Genomic DNA, 22,172 nt, shown 5'->3' with positions numbered 1-22,172 from the left:
TTGTGCCTGTTTCCACAAGATTGGTTTTGTTGGCCTGTCTTTTACTGTTATCTGGTTCCTCATTCACTCATTGTGATTCCAGCTAGTTTGCCAAGTGGATTCTCATTTCACCCTTCCGTTTTTCCAGTTCAGTCTGTTCCCCAGCCTGCAGATCACCAACCACAGCCAGTGTTTTCCTAACCACCCTGCCCTCCCAGGCCCCTGCTTTTAACTTGGCCACATCTGAGTGGCTTTCAGAGGAGGAAAAAGGCAAATCCCTTGTGCACAAGGCAAACAGGACTGGAAGGCTTTGGGTGTGCTCACTCCTCAAGGGTTGGAAAGTGCAGGAAATGTGCACAGCGAGAGCTGCCAAAACTACTCTCAAAAACACATCTGAAATGGGAAGTACAGATTAGCAACAAGTGAGTGTAAACTGCCTTGGGGGTTTTGGCACATGGACAGTGTGATGCCATGCCAGGTCAAACTTAAGCTGAAGGATCAGTTAGCAGAGATTTCCAGCTGCCCAGTTGTCACTTTAGATTGTTTGTTTCTCTGCTTGTGAGAGATTTTAAGGCTTTTTTTCCCATTAGAGTGGTATTTTTAAAGTAGTGCTAGTGCCACATCTCTGTCAAAAAGACATTAAAAAGCTTTCATCCCTGAAGGGTCTGCAGACCCTGAAGAGGAAGGGATACCAAGAATCACAGTAGAGGTCATGTATAGTGAGAATTCCTGCTGCTTATTAAGAAACAGGTTTGCACTTCAGCTGTCAAACCAAGCCCCTTCAGCTTATTTGAAGCTCTATTTTATTTGCTCCAGCTCTAAGGGCAGGGGAGAAAACACCTTTTGTGCTGTATTTTTGTACTACCTACACATAATGCAAAGGACTGCCACGTACATCAGGTAATTCTTCCTTTATCTCTTTGCTCAGTTGGAATTAAATCCTGTACGGCATTTGCAAATAACCCATGACAGGCTCCTAGAAATCAAAACAAAAATGTCCTTTCCCTTCAGATTGTGCGCACAGATCTGAAGGAGTTGAGGGATTTCAATCTGGATGGTGCTCCTTACGGATACACTCCCTTCTGTGACAGCCGGAGGGAAATGGATGGCTACAGGTTCTGGAAATCAGGGTACTGGGCAAGTCATTTAGCTGGAAGAAAATACCACATCAGGTACTGAAGAATCTCTTTTTTTTATTATTTGTTTGGGGTGCTGTTTGTTTTCTTTTTCAAACTAGAGGGGTAAAATTTTTGTTGCTACTTAGCAGAAAACTAGCTGAGGTATGGAGGGCTGCATGAACCACTTCTGGCTGCCTGTTGCCTCTTTAAGGTTCCATGTCCCTTGGAAGCACTAGGGATACTGAAATTATTTCAGTATGCTACAGGTTCTACAGGTGAAGAGCTGAAGTGTTAACCAACAGACATTGTCCTTTGTTGATAACAAATGTTGGAACAGGGACTGCATGGCAGCAAAGCTAAGACAGATTGGTTGAAAATTCTTTTTGGTACATGCCATGACCTTGTTAGAACTGCTGTCCTGCCTTGTAATGGTTCATCTGATGTGCTGCCAGCCTGAGGTTGTTTGAGGGTGTTGTGTCTCAGGGCTCTAGTGGGGCTGCAGTGTTCCCCCAGTGAAATGCATGACTAATTCATCCTCTCATGTAGTGCTCTGTATGTTGTGGATCTGAAGAAGTTCAGAAAGATAGCAGCTGGAGATCGACTCAGAGGACAGTATCAGGGGCTGAGCCAGGATCCAAACAGCCTGTCCAACCTTGATCAGGTGTGTTTTACTGTGTTTGTTTTGTTTCACTGGGCTGTGGGTCAGGGTGGGACTCGGGATTTTTCTGAAGGACTTTCTTTGGAATGGGATGAAGTGTTGATTCTTCATTTTCTATTTGCATTGGGAAAAAAGAAAACCCTTACAGAAGTTCACCTTCACAATACTGCTGGTTTGGGAGGGGGGTTGCTCCTCCCATTCTGCACCCTGTGGAAACAGCTACTGACTCTTAACTCTGCACAACAGGATCTGCCAAACAACATGATCCACCAAGTACCAATCAAGTCCCTTCCCCAGGAGTGGCTGTGGTGTGAAACATGGTGTGATGATTCCTCAAAGAAGAGAGCAAAAACCATTGATCTGGTGAGTGCAGGATGATTCCCTCACTCTTACATCCCATTAAAATACAGCAACCAGTTTTAGAGGCACTTCCCTCCCTCAGCCTGTATCAGTACTTGCTCCACCAGCAGACTGATCCCTGCAGAGGGAAGCACACCTCTGGGGAGTGCAGAAACCTGCTGCAGCCTGTCTGTTCTGTTTGCAGTGCAACAACCCAATGACCAAAGAGCCCAAGCTGCAGGCAGCCATGAGGATAGTTCCAGAATGGCAGGACTATGATCAGGAAATCAAACTGCTCCAGAGTCATTTCCAGAAGGAAAAAGAAATGGGAACACCAGCTGAGATGCCAGGACAACACACACATGGTAATCTTTGTTTCTGTACTTCTGTGACTTCCTCTGTGCCTGTTGCTCTTTTGCTGTGTCCTCCCTCACTGTGAGCTTGTACCAAGCACAGGGGCTGAATGAGGGCTGAATGAAATCATCAGGGAGTGCAGTGAGATGGAAGGACCTTGCTGAGCAAGTCTGGTGTAATTTAACCTAATTGTGAAAGCCAGAGAACAGACTTGTTGCAGTTCTGTAAAAGACCCTCACTGTTCCTGCAATTTTCTGAGCTTGGCCTTATGTTAACCCTTAAAGAAGTGCTGCCACACACTGGGGGTGAGAATTGTTCTTCTGGTACCTTGCAAAGAACAAATCTTGGGAGGCTATACTGATTTTCAAACCAATCTGCCACCTGAGGCAGCTCAAACTGAGTGCTCATTTTTCTCTTCCACAGATCCAGAAGCACATGTGGAATTATGATCCATGGAGACAAACTCAAGTTAGACTCTTTCATAGACAATTTTTATATTGAAAGCTAGGTTTTTTTCCGGTGTGTCTGCAAAACTGCTGAATAATTGAATGGGATGATGTATGCATTTCTATTACTTGCCTTTGGGTTAATTTCTGCATATGAAATAGGATCTGGATTGCTGGAATTAGCATTACTGGTGTTTTGCACCTGTGGTGGAGATGAAAGGAGCCCAGGATGGAATTTAGTGTTTCAGAAACAAAGCTTCACAATCCACCAGAAGAGCCACAGCCTGTTCCTTCAGCTGTTGCTGCCTCCACCACTGATGAAGCTCCAGTTTAGCCTCAGATCTAACTTGAGAGGCTGGGAATTGCAGGCACACCTCCTAACCTCATCTGATGGACATAATTTCTCCAGGTAACATTATAAAGCTCTAAATTATGCCTTGAATTTGGGACACTCTTTCACCTTCAGGTTTTCAAGCATTTGAAAATACTTCTTGGATTTGTTCAGTCTGCCCTCGATTTTGTAACAAAACCAGCATTATTTTGATTTTCTATTTCCTGTCTTCATTCATTGCCCAACTTTTGATGGTTTGGCTAAATGTAAAGCTACCACAATCTATTTAAATGCCCACCCAAATGCAAATGCCTAAGCTTACAAAGTGAGCAGAACAGAGAATTTGGCAGCTGAGTTCATCCTGGCCTATATGACTTGAATCAAAGTGCCCTCCCTTCCTCCTGCTCCAAGTGTAAATCAGTCTGCAAAACTGGTAGGGCCTTACTTTTGCTGTGGTTCACTGATTCATGAATGTTTTTTTGTTTATGAAAAATCTGTGGAAGCTTGGAAGTTTATCATCATGTAAATTTCATTAACTTTATTTTTCTTCAAACAGAGATGTTGTCACATCAATAAAAACTTCAGAGTTCATAGGTCTTAAGCTTTAGTTCCCACTCAGTCCTTTGATCATCCTTTTTCCTTGCACACATTACAGTCCTAATTTGATTTTGGGGTTTCTGGATATTTCACTTGCATTTGCTTTCATTCTGTGCATGGACAAGAAGGTCTCTTCTTGCAAGGATTAATTACCCTGGGCTAGTTTTATCATTCATATTCATGTCTTCATTTTTAAAGATGCTGCTGCCACCGTTCTGTACTATGAACATACCAATTAAAGAAAACCCTCAAACCCAGTTTTCCCCATTCTCTAGGGTTAATAGTCTGCTCCCTGTAACACTGAGGAGTTGAAGAGTTGAAATGTAAGAACTAAAAGGACATTTCTAGTACAAAATACAGTCACCTATGCCACTTGAGAAATCCAAACTATTTGGGTTTTTGTGCCTCCAGTGTTTTTATGCAGGTAAATGTTTTGTGCTGTAAGAACTTCAGCCCAATAATTCTGATGTGAGATATTCTTCTGGACTTGCTGTGTTGTAAATCCTGCCGTGTTTTAGAGGAATCTGAAAGAAGACATCAGTTGTAGGGTTTAAACTGTTCCAGAGCTTGACTTATGAGAAAAAGCAGCTCTTCTCCAGCCAGCTGAAGGAAGGGCCCAAACTCTTAAAAATGCACATTAAGAGTAACTCACAGAGTTTATCAGCTTAGGTGTTTCCCACTTTGTGGGGTTTTAAATTCAGATAGTCTGTCTGGTGACTCTGGAAATTATGGGTGAGGTGCCTTATGCTTCCCATCAAAACTGTTCCCCTTCAGGATAAGCAGACTTAGAGCAGCAGGACTTTATTCTAGTGTAGAAATGATACATCTGCCAGCAAATTAATTACATGTCATGTCAATTAGCCTCTTTTAAACAGCTAAGACATTGCAGGTAAGGTTGTCCTTCCTGTGTTCAGCTGCAAATCACTTCAGCCTTGCTGGAGAACAAGGAATGGCAGAGGAAGGAGTGGGCAGCAGCTGGACACCAGCACTGCCTCCAGGGATGGATGGGCAAGGCTGTGCTCAAGCCCTCAGAACAAGAGGAGCTTTCTGAGAAATAAGGCCCGATAAAAGAACTATATCTGGCTTCTTTTTGCCCCCCAAATTATATTAGGAGCCACAAGACTGAGAATAAAGCAACCTCTTAAACTCAGCACATTTAAAATGCTTTGGTGAATAAGAAAATACTTCTAAATTAAATGTCAGTTACATTATTTTAAAATATGCTCCTTCATTCAGGCAGTTAATGTATGTACCTAAACAGCCACATTGCATCCTTTTTTTATTATAAGATCTAGCTGGCCTTGGAGGATATTTTGGTTGCCTCTAGTTAACAGACACCATGCTCTTCAATTTCTATAAAGAAATAAAAGTCATCTAACTCACAATTGATACAGAAAGAAACCAGAAAGACACAGTGAGATTCTATACCTTTGTAGTACTCATAAGAGTCCTGTAGCTGTTCTCGAGTACAATACAAAATGCACATTTTCCTGAGAAGCTGCTGTTTACTTCCACTCAAAAGTAACAATCAAAAAGAGAATAATCACTTATTTTTAATCTCTGCATTTGTTGCTCTTAGATGTTCAATGACAAATTGAAAGACAAATTTAGAATGCACCTGGGAGTGAGATGTTTAATGAGATAGAGCTGCTGCTGATCATGTGACTGGTCCTGTAACTCTGTAAAACTGATGATAATTGGAGAATGAGGATTGCAGAGGTCTTTGCATTCCCCAGACTACAAAGCCACTTCTGGGGCAAAGTGATGATGTTGTTCCCATCTCTGGCTACAAGCAGCTTGAGCTCTTGGTGAGGAGTTCATGCTTGAGAAATGCCCTGTACTTTTATTTGAAAAGGAAGATTTTATTATCCTACTAAAAAGCAAATAGCAAACGAAACTTCAAGAATTCTCTTTCATTTACCTATATGGAGTTATAAAGAAAATGAAAGGGACATGTACAAAGCAGTAAATACCCAGTAACAGTCTTAGGAACCAAAACATTTTTTAAATTCTGGTTTTACCCAAATCTTCTGTACTCTGTTCAAGAATATTCCACAACTCCGTGTGGCACTGATCCCAAGTGCCCCAAGGTATGGGGAGTCCTCTTTGCTGAATGTTACTGGGATCACAGTGAGCTCCCCAGAACAGTGGCAACAACAAGGTCTAACATAATAAAACCTCTGCTGTTCTTTACCCATGACTCTCCTGTCAGTTGCTTTGGGGCAGATAACTGAGGTTTTAATAGTGTTCCTTCCATTTTCCACTTCTTGTATGCAAGTGTTGGGATCCTGTTGAAAAGCTAGAAGGGAAAGGAGGAATTCCTCTTCCCAGCCAGTCCTGTTAATCAAGGTATTTGAGTAACCCCTAAACTGAGGCACTTCTCTTAAACAATAGGAATATTTGATATAAATCTACCCTTTAGGCCTTTTTTTGGCACTCTACCTATTACTATTTAAAAAGAATGTTTCTGTGTCAGCATTTTGTCATTTCTCCCTTTGATTTGGTTTTACACTGACACTTCACAGTCAGCACTGAGACAGTGATCCTCCAGAAATACCTCCAAGTACAGAGGTGTGTCTGAAGTTCTTTCAGAGCTGGCAATGAATTCCAAACTCCTGTGGGACTCTCAAAGCCTCTTCACCAGAGCATCTTTATTATTCAAAGAGCTCTGAAGTGGACAGCTAGACACAGGAAGCCCAATGGAAGCCACAGAGACATGCACTTGCTTGCTTACAGTGACTGTTTGAACTTGCCCAGGTTTGGAAAATGAGACCAAATCCCAGGAGACAACTAAAAGGGGAAAAGGAAGCAGCCAAAAAGAATAAATGCACACCATATGCCTCTGACCTCCTCGACAGCGTTTTGCACTCCTCCCCTTTTGCTTTTTGAAGTACCTATTTAAGCATGTAACTGTACATGCTTCATGCTGAAGAACTGATCACCCTCCACCCCAAAAGAGCTGCATAAATGAGAAAAATTCTGATGGGGGAGAGGGGATGCCAAAAGTTTTGAATCCTTCTTTTTTACAAAATTTAAAAAAATTGTATTAACCTTAATATAGCAGGTTTTTTTAATGGGCAAACTGTCCCATTCTTTGCTGGTTTGCTGTGTACCATTCAGGCTCTTTCTGGGGGAAATAAAAAGCCATATGAGGGCAGGCAGCACTTTGTCTACAGGTAAACAAATCACCTGTCCATGAGCTGCTCTTGCTGCCTATTTCCATGTATTTTATTTTAAAAGGAAGATTTCCCTGCCTTACTAAAAAGCAAATAGCAGAGGAATAAGACTTCAAGATTTCTCTTTCATTTAGCTATATGGGGTTATAAAGCAAATAAATACTTGCACTGACTTAAGATGAAAAGTCACTAAAATGCATTTCAGAGTCAGACAACAACAGTTGTGCTGCCCTTATCCCCAGGGCCGAGGCAGGGATACCCCTCACCAGCCTGCCATGCACACTGTGCCAAACCTGAGGGAATCCTGCTCCCAAATTGCTGCTGTGGCCCATGAAGGCACAGCTGGCAGTTCCTGTGCCCACAGAAACACCCCTGAGCCTCGGCACAGCACACAGCAGCACTCCCTGCTGTGCTCTGGGTGCAGCAGCCCCTCCTGCCCCATCCCCAGGGGCTCCTTGCCTGCAGCCAGCTCTGTGCTGTGCTGCCAGCCAGCACTGCCTGCAGAATGGCTTTAATCCCATCCCCAGCAAACACAGGCTCTGCAGCACCAGGGAAATCCCTCTATCCACACATCTCAGGGGCTTCTGGCTGAGGTTCTCTGCGGGCTCTGCCAGCCCAGCCCTCCCACCACTGCTGGGTGCTGAGGGAAGGTGCCCAGTGCCAGTCACCAGTGCTGGAGCTGCTCCCCACAGCTGCACATCTCAGCAGCTGCAGCTGTCCAGAGCACATCTCCACTGCACATCTCAGCAGCTGCAGCTGTCCAGAGCACATCTCCACTGCACATCTCAGCTGCTGTGGCTGTCCAGAGCACATCTCCACTGCACATCTCAGCAGCTGCAGCTGTCCACAGCACATCTCCACTGCACATCTCAGCAGCTGCAGCTGTCCACAGCACATCTCCACTGCACATCTCAGCAGCTGCAGCTGTCCACAGCACATCTCCACTGCACATCTCAGCTGCTGTGGCTGTCCAGAGCACATCTCCACTGCACATCTCAGCAGCTGCAGCTGTCCAGAGCACATCTCCACTGCACATCTCAGCAGCTGCAGCTGTCCAGAGCACATCTCCACTGCACATCTCAGCTGCTGTGGCTGTCCAGAGCACATCTCCACGTGCTCTGTCCAACAAGTGCAGCCTGATTTGCAGTTGCTGCAGAAATGCAGCCCAGGGAAGGAGTTAAACCTGCACCCTCTGGAGCCAAGGCTCTGCAGTTCCATCCCTAACCCAGCAGTGGCCAGCTGGTTCCTCAAGGACCTGACCTTCCCAAGCCCTGGCACTCCCCAGAGCAGCCCTGCAAGTCACCACAGGAAAATTCCCGACCCTGGATTTACACTTCATGCTCCCACCTTGGCTAGCAGTGGCAGTGTAAATATCCCAACATCCAAAGCTACCACAAGGAAATTCCTCTCCATTTGCTCTGTCCACCTTCTCTTTGCCACATAACTGCATTTCCCCAGTCATGAGCGCTGCTTCTGGATTCTACACTCCATCTGTTCTGAGTCAGCACGTGGATCTTCACTGCCTTGGACACAGAGACCTCTCCCCAGCCTCCCTTTCTGTCTGGCATGTTTGCTGGCTGCTCCTTGGAACCCAGCTAACTGAGCAGCATTCCTGCCTGGGACTCTGGGAAAATCACTTCTGACTACCAGGGTTTATTGCTGTCTAGACTCCATTAAGACCACCGCTAAGAAAGGTTGCCTTATTCTTGGAATACATTGGATTTGTTCCTTATTAGCCAGCTTGAAGATGGGTGAGGAATGAGAACAGCCTTTCCTCTGTGTGAAGAACTGGAACAAAGAACTCTGCAATACACCTGGTTATGGCCCAGCAGAGTCCTCTCCTCCTCCTGGGCAGCAGGAAACATGATGAGCCATCAGACATTCCCCTCCTCTCACCAGTGTTGCTACACCTGAGCACAAATGCACCTGGACCTCCAGAACCTCAGAGAGGAGAGGGAAGGACAGGACATGCTGTGAGCTCTCACCCAGGGCTGCTGCATTTCTCCCCATCCCCAGCACCTGTACTCAGCAGAGTCCCCCTGTGTACAGCTTTTGGCTTCCTCCTAAAACATACAACGGGACAGAGACCTGCTTTGTTTCCTTACAATTAATTTTCAGTACTAAGGGTGTGCTTTCTTTTTTGTTTCTCCTTTTCTGGGGAAAGTTTCCACCACACATACATCTCCTTCCTCTGCTGGGAAGAGCTGGTCTCACCTCTTAGTCTCTTATTCTCCAACCTTTTCCCTCCATCTAGGTGTTTATTTACTACTATAAATATGCAGTAGGTACTTCCAGATATCAAAGTATTTCCCTTAGCCTTTAGACTGTTTTCTTGATATTCTCTCATTTGCTTGGTTGAGTGTTTTTAATTTTTTTGGTTTTTTTTAATAAATAAAATGAAAACTTGGCACCAGAACTGGATACATTCAATTTCATCAACACTACATCAAGGAAATATGTTTATGTGCATGTGTATTTCTGTATATCCATGCTCATCCTCTAAGTATTTGCTTTTTTATACCATCAAGCTCCACAGGCATCCTTCCACCCAACCCACTGAGAATTTCTTATGGGCTGCTTTGTCCACAACAATCACCAAAACCCCTTGTTAACTCAGGAATCCAGCCCCCATTTCCTGGAAGCCTTTGTGTTTCAGATTCCTAAATGTGCAGTTTCAAACTTGCCAAATTACCACAAGGCTTCTGTGGCTCCCTGCAGAAGAGGCCTCAGGATTTTGTGGGATTCAGCAGCTCTCACCACAATTGCTTCCAGACTGAGCAGCACAGACCTCAGCAGGGGACAGGAATCTAAAACACCTTTTGGACAGGGATTCCCACCATCTAGTACTACAAAAACTGCTAACTGGGTTTTAATTCTTTTAACACATGCCCCAGGAACATTATTTTGGAGCATCAAGGTACCAGCAACAAGGATTTTGTGAACTGGTTATGTCTACACTCAGTGTTGCTATTATCCTAAACCTATAATTCCTCAAAGTTACACTGCTTTGACAAGAATTATGTCCCATAAAGAAACCTTCAAGAGTAATTTTAGCTCTCAATTTTAGCACCCCTGATCTCCCAGGAGCTTCCCCTCTGGTTTCAAATTCATGTTTGAATTTGTTCATTCATTCATTCAAAGCAGCTCTTTGCTGAGCTTCTCTGGAACGTATACTTTATCTTCCATAGCTTATCAAAACCTAACTTCACTGGGTCACTGACTCCTCCAGCCATCTCTTCAGACTTCCTAAATACCAGCTATTGACTTGTCCCTTCAGAAAAATCTTAAAATATCAGCTACTCAACATCTATTGCACCAGAGTGATGGAAGATATCCCAGTACAGCTGATATTTTAAAGGTTTTTACATACAGCACACACATACCTATTTTCGTATCCTGCTTTTTATTAAAACAATTTTGCCATCTTCACCTCATAAAGCTTAATGAGTTAGAAACATTTTCCCAAATGTTCTGCTGCTTGTCCTTAAATTGAACTGTATTGAAGGTGTGTTCAGGACTGTGTTTTTGTCTCCTGGGGAGATAAGGCCTTATCTCTGCTGGCAGCCACCAAGGCCAGTTAGAGCCCTGATGTCTGAATTTTGCTCCTGCCCCAGGAATGTTCCTCCAGCTCTGAGTGGAGCCACCCTGGTGGGGTTTTCTGGGAGAACTCGCTGCTGCTGACCTGTTCAGATCTCTGTGAGAACACCTTGCTCTCTTTTCACACACCATTCCTCTGGGGTCTTTCAAAAGAGCCTCAAAAATGAACGAGTGGCTGCTTTCGCCCTCCCGAATCTTGTGATTGTTTGTCCCAACATCCCTGACAATTGGTTTGGAAGGTCTCACCCGAGTCCCCAAGGCAGTGCCTTGATACCACAGCCACTTTTGCAGAGTCTCATTCCCAAATGTGTCCAAATCACATGAAATGAGTTGGGTTTTCACCCTCTGTTCAAACCTCATCACCCAGCTGCCCACCTCAGCTCACACCTAGCAATGTCACATCACACTCTTTTCCCCTCACATCAACATTTCACTTTATCTTTTACGGCTTTTTTCTTCTCCCTCTCTGCCACCACCCCTTTCTCACTGAATAAACCAGCCAGGTTCTTTAAAAAAAAGGTGATCTTATAGTAGGTGACACAATTTTCTGTTGGAATTTGGCCACTCAGAATCACTCTGGTGGGCTCACCAAGGGAGCTTTTAGCAGTGTGGTACTTCAGGATTCTAAAGAAAAGGATTCCGAGTGTACTGCACATCTCAGGAGATGTTCTGGGCTGTAGATGGAGCAATTGCACTGCTTTGAAAATCCACAAGTGCCTGCTGACCCCTTCCTGCAATTTCCAGCAATTTTTAAAGTGGGAAAGACTTTTTTCCCATGTGATCTACTGTGGCCTTCCATGAAAAAAAAAAAAAAAATAAAAAGAAAACAAACGTGCCTCACTGCTGCACTCACATTAACACAAACAATGAGGACCAGCTCTGTGCAGTACTGATCACTCATCAGAGCTGCTGCTATTACATTATAAAGCTTTTCAATTAAATTTAAATATAGCTACCTTGAAAAGGTCTCAGTCCTTCCAGGAAAAGCAGCAGCCAAACAGATCAAATTCTGGACCTATTGTGGTTGGGTTTTCCTTTGTATGGCTGCTTTGGTGATGGGTTGAGAATTTTTTTACTGTTTATTAATAAACAATAAAAGAATTTATATATACTTATATATATATTTATATTTAAAATATTTATTAAAAATATTTTTACAGCAGTAAAAGAAAGTGGAACTATTATTTCAGTTACCACAAACATTCTAGTGCAAATCATGAGCCAACACAGAGACCTTTGCACTGTGTTGAGGTTTATTTTGTCCACTGCCCTGTATCCAATCACAACTATCACAAGTTCTTCGACAAGAGTGGGCAAAAACTCTTGTAGAAGGTAATTCAGAAACACCTGCATAGCTCAGGAATCCTCTTCCTGCCTCCTTTTATGGCAGAAAGGACTCAGATGTAAGGGCAGAGGAGTGACCTTCCCACAGGAAGATCCTGTTTCCAAGAGCAGCTCATGTCTCACATCCCACTCAGAGAAACACTTCTGCCTGCATAACTTCAACATCTAAAAACTAACGTAGGATTTAAAACCAAATCTGTGCTTTCCAGACTTTTATTCTCCTCACTGATACAACCAACAGGTTTGGTTTCTTTGCAGGGTGGCACCGGGAGTGCTGTGAGTGTCAGAGCAGCTGTGAGCACGCAGACCCACAGAGTGCCTGTTCTCATCACAGGGGCACAGGATGGGCTCTGTCTGCACTTTGAACCACTGAGTTCCCACATTTTGCCTGAGTTTCCAAGCCTTTCTGCTCACTTCTTTTAGACAAACCCACCGGGGAGCAAGATGCAATCCTCTTCCTCATTGTCACAGCTCCTGCCTTGCCTGTTTTCTCTCCACCAGAGCTGATGCATGAAAAATCTCCTGCCAGCTCATATCCGTGGAATAATAAATGTACCTGATCACTGTGCTGCTGATCAAAGCAAGAACTGAATTCTAAAAGCAGAAATGTGATCTGAAGACAGTCAGCCCCATCAAGCATAAACTGAATATTTTAACATCTGGAAGTTGATTTTAAAAGCTCTTCAGCAGAGGCCAGGAATTTTAGGGATGAAGGTATCAAGGAAAGAGCAATTGAAAAGCTCTTACTGCAGGGACCCAGCTTTGCCACCCCCTGAATGCTGCCCAGCTCGTTTGCTCACTCATTCATTAGGTCAGGCTGTGGAGCTTTCATGTCTGTGCAGCAGAGAACAAAGGAGGAGCTGCTCCTGTAAATTCTGTAAATCACCCACAGCACTGACCAGGGCACCTGCACCACAGACAGTCTGAGAAACTCATCTGCTGCCAGGCTTGGAGGAAAAAAGTAATTGCTATAGGCAACAAACCCTCCAGTCACTACCTTACAGCAGCCACAGAAAATAAGGACTTTAAAGAAAAAACTTGTTTTTCTTCCCTTTCTTACTGTCTTCACATTTGAGCCCAATACGGAGATGAATCTGAGAGACAACCTGTTCATGTCATGACCTCTCAATTCAAACCCAGACCCAAACTTCCCTCTGCTGGGATCTACAACCCCCGAGGTGGGAGGGAGGGGACAAGGAATCACTGCAGCAATCTGCAACTCAAAATGTCTCTCCAAGACACAGAATACTTAACCCAGGTAAATATTCACCAAGAAGAGGGGAGTGGTTTCTCAAGCTGTCCCCTAAGTTTTCTCCAGCAAGAGTTCAGAGGTGTCAGACTCACTCCAAAAATAAATAAATAACAAAAAGGCTCTGCATGCTCCCAGTTTGTGTCACGGGAGAGCCCCACAGGTGAGTAATTGAAGAATTACTGAAATCAGTAGCCAGGCTACTCTGATAATCGAAATCCAAAACACAGCCAGAAGGAAGGGAAAGATTTAATTCATCATCTAATTATAAAAGCAGCACACAGCCTTCTCTAACTAATCTAGTAGCAGAAGGCAAGTGATCAAATAAAAACAAGCAGTACTGAACTACAAAGACAGAAAAACGAACCAAAGAAACCCACTACTGCTGAAATGATGGACTCATGACCTGAAAGCAGATACATTATTTATTTCAACTATTTATGTCCTTTTTTATTCCCTTTTGGCTCTGATTTGCTGTCAGTGGTGTGTTACAAGGTCATTAATAATGCATAGCAATAAATAATATATCCACAGTCACACCAACTGAATTTTGTTTGTAGCTGTGGTCCTGTGAGCATCTGGAGTTTATTATACTTGGGGCTTTTACTGAATGGTGGCAAAGAGCTGTGACACATGTCCCAGCCAGGGCAGCTGTGACAAACCTCTGGGTGCAGGGCAGAGGGTGGGGGGAAATAATCAGGAGGGGGAAGGAGGGTTGGCACTAGAAAAGGAACATTTTAATAAAGGATAAAAGAAAATAGGGACGGTGCCCCCAGACCGTGCACAGCACCCAGGAGAGCTCCGTGGGGGGAAAGACCCAGAACTGAGGAAAACACGACAAACTGTAGGGCAGGGCTGAGGGGGAGGGTCCCACCAGAACCTGGGGACCAGAACCGTGTTTGTACAACATAACTGAGCATCATAAAAACATGACCTCATCTGGAACAGCTCATTAACATGCAAACCCCCACGAGCCTTTCCTGCTCCCACAACTGCAGAGGGTTCCCACGGCCTGAAGGTTGGAGTTCAGCTTGGCCGGCTCCCACACACACAGACAAGTTCAAACCTATCAAAAAACAACATTCTGAGCTAAATTCTGGAGAAAAAGCAGACGTGGAAGTGCTCAGTTGTCGACTTCAGCCCAGAGAGGTGCCAGAACTGAGGCAGCAGAACTTTGGCTAGACAGTTCCATACAAAACACCTCCTCTGGCCTTCAGGCAGCCTTTGGGATCCACAACTTGCAGGAACAATTTCAGATGTTTGAGTTGGTCACAACAAAAGCATGACCACACAAACCATAAAATCCACCAACTCGCATCTCCTCCTGCACCTAAATGGAGATTCTTGGGCAGAAGAGGCTCTCTGGAATGCAGGAAGGGCCCTTCATTCACAGCCTTACCCCACCCAGCACCACCCAGCACCACCCAGCACCACCCAGCACCACCCAGCACCACCCAGCACCACCCAGCACCACCCAGCTTCCTTGTGGTGCCTGGGGGAAAAAGGACCAGCCCAAACCACAGCCCAGAGCTCTGCTGGTGGCTGACCCATAACAGCACAGAGGGAGCTCCTGAGCAGCTCAGGGGTTAGGAAAAGGTAAAGCCACTGTGGGGAACACCATTTCCATCCAGGTAACAGCAACAAGGGACCATACTTAGGTGTCCAGAACCAAAAGAGAAGCTCAACATACAACAGAAACACAAAACAGAGGCATTGTAAGTTTAGAAAGGTGAAATTTGGATTAAAAAAAAATTACCAACCCTGCAGTGTATTACTGCTATTTACTCTTATTAGTAAAATATAAATCAAACCTTTCTGAACATCTCACTGTGAGTAAACTGCAGGATGGGGTAACACAGGTACAGTCTGAGCTGCATCTGCTTCAGGTGCAGTCCCATGGAGAGCTTGTCCCAGCCCTTTTCTTTCACCCACTGCAGTAACAACACACCTGGAAAGCAAATAGGTTCAGCAAGCTGCTCTGATGAGAATAAAGGTTTGGAACTCTTTTTTTTTTGTTTGTTTGGCGGGGTTGTGTTTGCCAGTCCAACTTCCCAAACATGCTGATTCTAAGGCCACATCATCACTATGTACAAAAAAAGTGGAAGCACATGAGTTTAAAAAGGAAAAACAAACAAACAAACTCAAAAAAGCCTATCTTTGGTGGAAGGGCAGAGATGAGGTGGTGAGACAGGACTAAGCTCATTTTTCACAGCTGCTGAAAATCACATAAAATTAGATACAATGTAGAAGCAAACCTTTAAAGTAAAAGCAAGGAATTAAATAAAGCAATCCTGTAGTTGATAGTGGGAATACAAATGAGCTTTCTGATGCCTGATCCAAGTCACTGCATTAACAACTCACACTTCCATTGAAGCTGTAAATAAGCAGCCTAAGGGAAAAGCTCCCTTTATAAGCAATCCTCTGGTGTCATGCAATATATTCACATCCTAAGTATTTACTTAGCACCCACCTATTATTTAAACACATTTGATTATAGAGTATGATGAGTATGATCACAATCCAGGGCTGCATCAGCCCTCTGGAAATGCAGAGGGACTCCTAAGGTGTCACTGAACTCTGAATTAATTATTGAGGAGGGGAGCAAATGGCAACTCCAACCTTCCCAATTGTGACACAGCTGCACCAGTGTGCAGAAACAAGGGGTATTTGGACAGCCTAAAGGCAAAGTAACTTAACAGAAATCCAGAGACCTGACCCTGCTGTAAGGTCAACAGAAAAACGTTTTTGGCTGAGATAACCATTAGTTATCTGCGAGGAGCTGAGTGCTACACCACCAGGCATCAGCTTTTCAAGCATCTCCTGAGAGCAGATCCAGAACAGGTGTCCATTTTCTCTGTTATCACAGAGCCTGTAGCAAAAACCAGAGCCCAGTCTAATCAGCAGTTTCAAGGTAATAATTTCACACCTCTTGGCTGAGGCAGAGCTTCACAGCTCATCAGGTAACAAGTGGAAGAATCACTTCTGTCCTAAATTAGTTTCTTTTCCCCTGGTGGAGATACCATCAACCCCCCTGTCACCAGGTATTACTGGAGGCCTGTTTAGTGTAGAGGCCACGCACAGGAAGAGATTTCATCACAGAGCTCAACTCCCACACTGACCAGTGGCCACAAATCCTCACTTTCACTCCTCAGTGCTCGGGTATACAACACTTTGTGGAAAGCCTGTGCATGTCTGCTCTTAATGCAGGCCACAGACACGGTCTGTGTGCAGTAAATGGAGAATGTGCTCAGCTGTAACACAGCAGAGAGCCCAGGTTACCTCTGCCAGCCTGGGGCTCACCCTGCAGGCACAGGGACACGTCCCAGAGCTCCCTGAACCCTCCCCATCCTCTGGGGACTTCTGCTACAATGCAACCAACAGAAAGATGCTCACACTAAATACCTCAGGCAAAGCCAGCCTGGCTTGGAGGTTTGAATCCCTCTGTTAAGGCAGAGGCAGGTTAGGGAACTCCACGGCAGCCTCTGTAAGCTGGGGGATCCCAGCTCCTGCAATCCTCCCTGGGCACAGAGCACCAGGAGGTGCAGCCTGCTCTGAGCACAGCTGGGTTAGCACAGCCCCCAGCACAGCCACTGCACCTCTGGGATCCCTGCAGCCCTCAGCAGTGAGCTTGTTTTGATGTTTTTCCATCTAAACCAGTCACGTTTAAAGTGACAACCTCACCCAGGAAGGTGCAAACAATAGGAAGTCAAATCCTGCAAGGAGCAGCTGAGTCGTGGTGAAGCCACCCAGCAGTGCCACCACCTCAGCAGCTGTGGTGACACCAAACCACCCTGCCCTGGTTATCCTGGCACCCCAGGCTGGTGAGAATTCCACAGACCCCAGGATTCAGGGTTACCCAACACGAGCCTGTCCCTTGTGCAGTCAGAGCATGCCGTATGGTGGCACACAATGATCTTGGAAAACCCCAATTATCAGCCTTCAAAAATAAAAACTGAATCCTGCTGCTCCAGACTGTTTCCACACCAAAGGCAGCAGCCAAGCAGTGGCTTTGCTTGCATTCATATACAAAACCAGTGGAGAATATCCAGAAAAAAAGGTGCAAAGTAAATTCCCTGAAAACTGGCTGCAGTTCTAGCTTGTCTCTGTAACACTGGCACCTCTATCACCTCTTAATGTGGTGCAGAAGTCCAAAGCCACAAGTCTGGGCAGGCTCCTGTGGGCATCAGCACCTGAGGGGAGTCAGGGAATTGTGGGCAGCAAAGAAAGCCCCAGACTGCAGCTAAGAGAGAGGATTTGCTAATTCCAGCCTCTTCCCACCCATCAAAGAGGGGCAAATTGCTTCCAAGTGCTACAACCTCAGTATAGGATTTGGCTCCAGTGGCAGAAAAAGTGAATGCAAGAGCCAAGTTTTCAGACCTGGCCTGGAATATGCAACGTCCTGGAGACCTGCAGCCCCTGCCTTGGGTGCTGCTCAAAGCTGCTCCTGCCAGCCCAGGAAGGAATATCTGTGAGCTGTCCTCTTCCACCCAGAGCTATGGACAGGCAGGTTTTGCACAGAGTGGAACCATTCCTGAAAATTTAGACAGCTTTTGGAGCAGGACCCTACATTCTAGTGAACAGAAAGGCCTGTCTGAAACTGGTTAGGAGAGCAGAACTCAGAATTACACGAATGGGTGAGAAGAGCTCCCTAAAACCCAGCCTGTGAGGCCTGGCAGTGCTCACTGGGTATGCAGAGACAATAACTTTACTGAGAGAGCTGCAGAGAGCATCACCAACTCTGCAGTGCCCTGTGCAGGATCTGAGGCCCCTTCATGGAGCTGACCCAAAGCTGGGCTGTGTCTGCCCATGCAGACCATGAAATCCAAACCCTTTCCTTTGTGCCAGGTGCATCAGACCCCACTGACCAAGTGCTTCAGACAGCCTCAGTTTACAGATGGATTCAGGATCCCATCCTCAGCTCTGACCTGCTCTCTCCTCCCTCCCTGGCAGGCCAGGTTCCCATGGCTCTGTGCACCTGAGTACTTCAGGTGATGCCTTAGGATTTTAGCTTTTATATTTTCATATATTGGTAATCCTGCAATTCATTAGGGTAGAACTCTAAACTCCATACACAGTGTGAGCTGCTGCTTTCCCATTTTGGTCAGACACAGCAACTCTTGCCCAGACCTGGCAGTCAAGGACCCCTCAAAGCCTCAGGCCCTGAGAGATGGAAACAAAAGTGAGTTGGGGGGAGCAAACTTGGGGTAAATGACTTCATTACCTGAAGCTGTAATTGGAGCTTACCCCCAATATGCAAATGAACCAAACTTATAAAAGTGTGAAAAGCTGTGACCCCTGGTCCATGTTTGGGTGTACCCCTGGGTGAGTTTTGTCTGCCCTAGATGTACCTGCAGGCCCTTCAATAAATAGAACTGCTTTTTATTCTCTAAATTCTGTCTGCCCTCTGTTTTCAGGTAGCCCAAAAAGCCACCACAGGAGCAGTGCCAATTGCTCAGCAGCTCACGGGTGGGCAGACAGCCTTCCAGACAGGCCACTTACTCCAGCTACCTTGAGACACTCCTTTCCTTCCTCCCCCTCGCTGTTTTTTCCGAGCAGAGCTGTTCTGCTGCCCTGGGGCTGCAGGGTGGGGAGGCAGCCGTGCGTGCACACAGCAGCAGCAGCAAACTGTGCATGATTCCCTCTGGCAGCCCTGTCAGGACTCTGGGGTTTGTATCCATGAGATGTCACTCTGGGAAAGGTTCTTACACCTGTTCCAAGCCCCTTCAGAATTCACAACCAAGAAATACTCATTACAACCCAGAAGCCTTTTCATTCCTTTTCATTTCAATTCTCATTCCTGGCTGATCTTTTTCCTTTTTTTTTTTTTGAGAGGAGCCCAAGGTAGAAGTTGGCTGTGGTCTTCCACAACAACACATGCACGTTTCCTGAAGATTTCTGAGAAAATGAAAATAATTCAAAGTCCTGTAGCAAACTGCATCACCTGTCCCTGGCCTCAGAACTCACACAGTTTATCACAATTCTCTCTCAGAGCTGCAGTCTACAAACTCCTCCTGTGGGAAATTCCCTGACCTGGAAAGGAGATTCCCCCTTGGAGTCCCAACCAGAGCAGATCACTTTCCTTCTCACCAGCACACTCCTGAACAGAGAAGCATGAGTAATTTCTCATCTCTCCTCTCCTTTTGAAGCATGCCTGCAGCTGAGCAGAATGTTTTTGAGGACTGAACACAAGCCTCTGTGTTCAAAGTCTGGCAACAAGCAGCAGGCACTAATGAACACTTCCTCAGGCCTTCCAGGGAGAAGCCTGAATTACACCTGAGCCTGCAGCAGGAGCAGCCTCACAGGAAGCTGGAAATGCTCTCATTCCACATCCTGGCTTACCTGAGCTGCAGAGCAGGCAACGAGCCAGAACTGCACATTCCCCCAAACTCGTGAGCACTTGCTCATCCCTGTGTGTGGAAGGAGCAGTTCCTGCTCAGCTGTCACTTCTGAAAGCAGCAGCTCTCTAATCCTTACTTAAATCCTGACTCCCTTCCTCTCCCACAAGAGAGGCCCATTCTGCTGTTCAGAAATTCCACTTATTTCCCTGATTTCTGGATGAACTTTTTCCAGGAGAGCCAATCTGGACTGGAAATTCCTTCAGTACTGCGTGCTGTGCCAAGTCTCAAACTTAGGGCAATGAAAAGGAGCAGATAATTTTGACTGAAAGGTGACAAACCACGAGCTTTGAAGGGAGCAGGGAAGGATTCATTTGCAAGAAAGCAGGGTAGGGTGCTGTACCCTGGTCACTGTGCTGGGCCAACCTCTCAGCTCTCCTTTTGCAGTTCAAAAGCAGCCCAGGTCTGGCTCCCCACACCTTCTCCACCAATGCACACCACCACTGGAAACAGTCCAGACCTGCACATGGGATGGAATTCTCCTACAAAAACGTGGAAACAATCTATTTTTCTGCAGTTTTACAATTAAAGCTCTTGCTGCTGGGGTTGTCCCAGATTCTCAGTTTGATTTCTGGAGCCTCTCCTCTCCAGCTCTCCCCCACCCAGGCTGCCCTGTCATAGCCCACAGCTTCCCCAGGCTCCCACCTTCTCCTTCTTCCTTCCCTTCCCTCTCCCTCCTGTTCTGCATGGCATTCCAACTTGTTTCCCTCAAACTGTGCCATCACATCTCACCTTCCTTGAAGTCACTCAGGTCTCCTCCTGCCTTGCAAAAAAGCAAGTGAAATTTTAAGAGCTGGTCCACAAGTTTCTATCAACTCAGAAAAATCTGTAATAATGTTTATAAAACAGACAGCTGGGTTTGGCGTAACTGTGCAACTGTGCTATACCTGAATCCTGGGATCCTTCCATTTCAGGATTTCAAAATTATGTAAAAATACAAAATTGAAATACCCACTTTCTTCACCAGCCCTATAAGCTTTCCATCCTTAGGGTGTAGGAAATTCTCTGCTATCTAGAGATCTAAAAAAACCTCAAACCAAATCACGAACCCCCCCTCCCAAATGAGAAACCCCAAGTGTGGCTGAGAAGAGAGCCCACATCACTCCCAGCAATGCAGCAGTGCACAACAGCAGGCAGGAGACAGCAGCTCCAGAGGGATGAAGGCACTGGGGCTCTCCACTAAATACCCAAATTAAAAATCCAAATTCCCTCTGTGCTGAGCCCAGGCTCCTCACCTGCAAGGACTGCTCAGTAAAATGTGTGATCCTAAAACTCCACAGCTCCTGCCCTGCACCACTGGTTTGGCACCTCCACTCCAAGAGCAGCAATTAGTGGTGCTCAAAATTGTCTTCTATATTATCTCCTAATTATCTTGTAATCCAAGGAACAGGGATTCAGTCAGGTTTTCATATCCTCTAGCTAGAGTGCCAATCAGACCTCCTAATTTTCTGGGTCTAATTGCCTATGGAACTCTGTAGTAGCTGAAACTCCGAAACTCCTGAAGCTGTAGTTTCAAATCTTTACTTGTGTGGAATAAAGTAGAACCTTGGAAAGCTTTTACTCAAAGAAAAGAAACTAGTATTTCATACAGCTATAAAAACTTTACCTCATAGCATGAGAAAATTTTGAGGGAAGAGGCAGAACAGTCCATCTGGAGATAATAATAAATCTGACAAGAGACAGAAGTTGTAGGATTAAAGATAGAACTTCACTATATTAGGAAAAATTTGACTAATGAACTTGTGATTCATGCACCCTAATGGAGTTTGAGAGCCCATCAGTGTCATGAAATCATCATGGCTCATTGCCTGCTCTGAAGATAAGGAAAGCATGGCAGGGAAACTGGGCATTTAAACAGGATGACAATAAGGTTTAGGAGGAATTCTGTAGTTCTACCTGCCCCAAACAGGCCAGTTTCAAACATCCTTTAAGGAAAATCTCCTGAAGCTAGTAACATTGACGTTTTGGGGGGACTAAATGCAAATCTGGCAAGAGGCAGCTTTGTTTATTCTCAATGAGACAAGACTGCAGGTGCTCACAATGCTGACAGGGAGAAGCTCCTGCCTTCCCTTCCCATGAGAACCACGGGTGATTCCAGAGCCCAGGGCCAGGCAGAACCAATCCTCCCCTCTCCTGCAGGGCCCTGGGGCAGGGCTCACTGTGCTCTGGGATTTTATGACATAAAGAGGGCACCTCTGATGAACCAGGATACAAATGCTACAACGTGATGAATGGGAACCTGCAGCATTTATTGTGTATCAAAACCTCAGACAAGGAAGGTCTTTTTGTGTGCGTTTGTTGGGTTTTTTTTTGGTTCTGTTTTGGGGTTTTTTTTTTGGTTTTGATTAAGAGTGAAGCATCTGTAGTGAGGGGAAACAACAGAGTTCTAAAACAAAAGAAAAATAAAGCACACTGACCTCCTAGGTCAGTGTTTTGAGCACATTTCTGTGCAATTCTTTTTTACTACTCACCACCACTTAACAATATGAGAGACCTTAAATAGGACAGGAAGAATAATTTGGCTGATGCTCAAAATTTAAATGGGAGCTGCCTGACGAGTCAGACATGCCTGTGGTTATGAAGGTGGCA

The 22,172-nt window shown here is 45.3% G+C and overlaps 1 protein-coding gene across 3 annotated transcripts in view; it reads left to right on the top strand.

Moving 5' to 3' along the window:
• UGGT1 (UDP-glucose glycoprotein glucosyltransferase 1) overlaps positions 1-3,826 on the top strand; it is a 38,199-nt gene extending 34,373 nt beyond the window's left edge. For all 3 annotated transcript variants that reach the window (XM_063407903.1, XM_063407904.1, XM_063407902.1), the window contains 5 exons: positions 991-1,151; positions 1,644-1,758; positions 2,002-2,118; positions 2,300-2,459; positions 2,872-3,826. In XM_063407903.1, the coding sequence (XP_063263973.1) occupies positions 991-1,151; positions 1,644-1,758; positions 2,002-2,118; positions 2,300-2,459; positions 2,872-2,897 (579 nt within the window). In that variant the 3' untranslated portion in view covers positions 2,898-3,826. The remainder of the gene's footprint in view (positions 1-990; positions 1,152-1,643; positions 1,759-2,001; positions 2,119-2,299; positions 2,460-2,871) is intronic.
• Positions 3,827-22,172: the final 18,346 nt, after the last annotated feature.

Source organism: Prinia subflava, chromosome 11 (genome assembly GCF_021018805.1).
Source record: "Prinia subflava isolate CZ2003 ecotype Zambia chromosome 11, Cam_Psub_1.2, whole genome shotgun sequence".
NCBI classification, from domain to species: Eukaryota; Metazoa; Chordata; class Aves; order Passeriformes; family Cisticolidae; genus Prinia; species Prinia subflava.
Note: the sequence above shows the minus strand (reverse complement) of the source record. Positions and strands in the feature narration are given on the sequence as shown.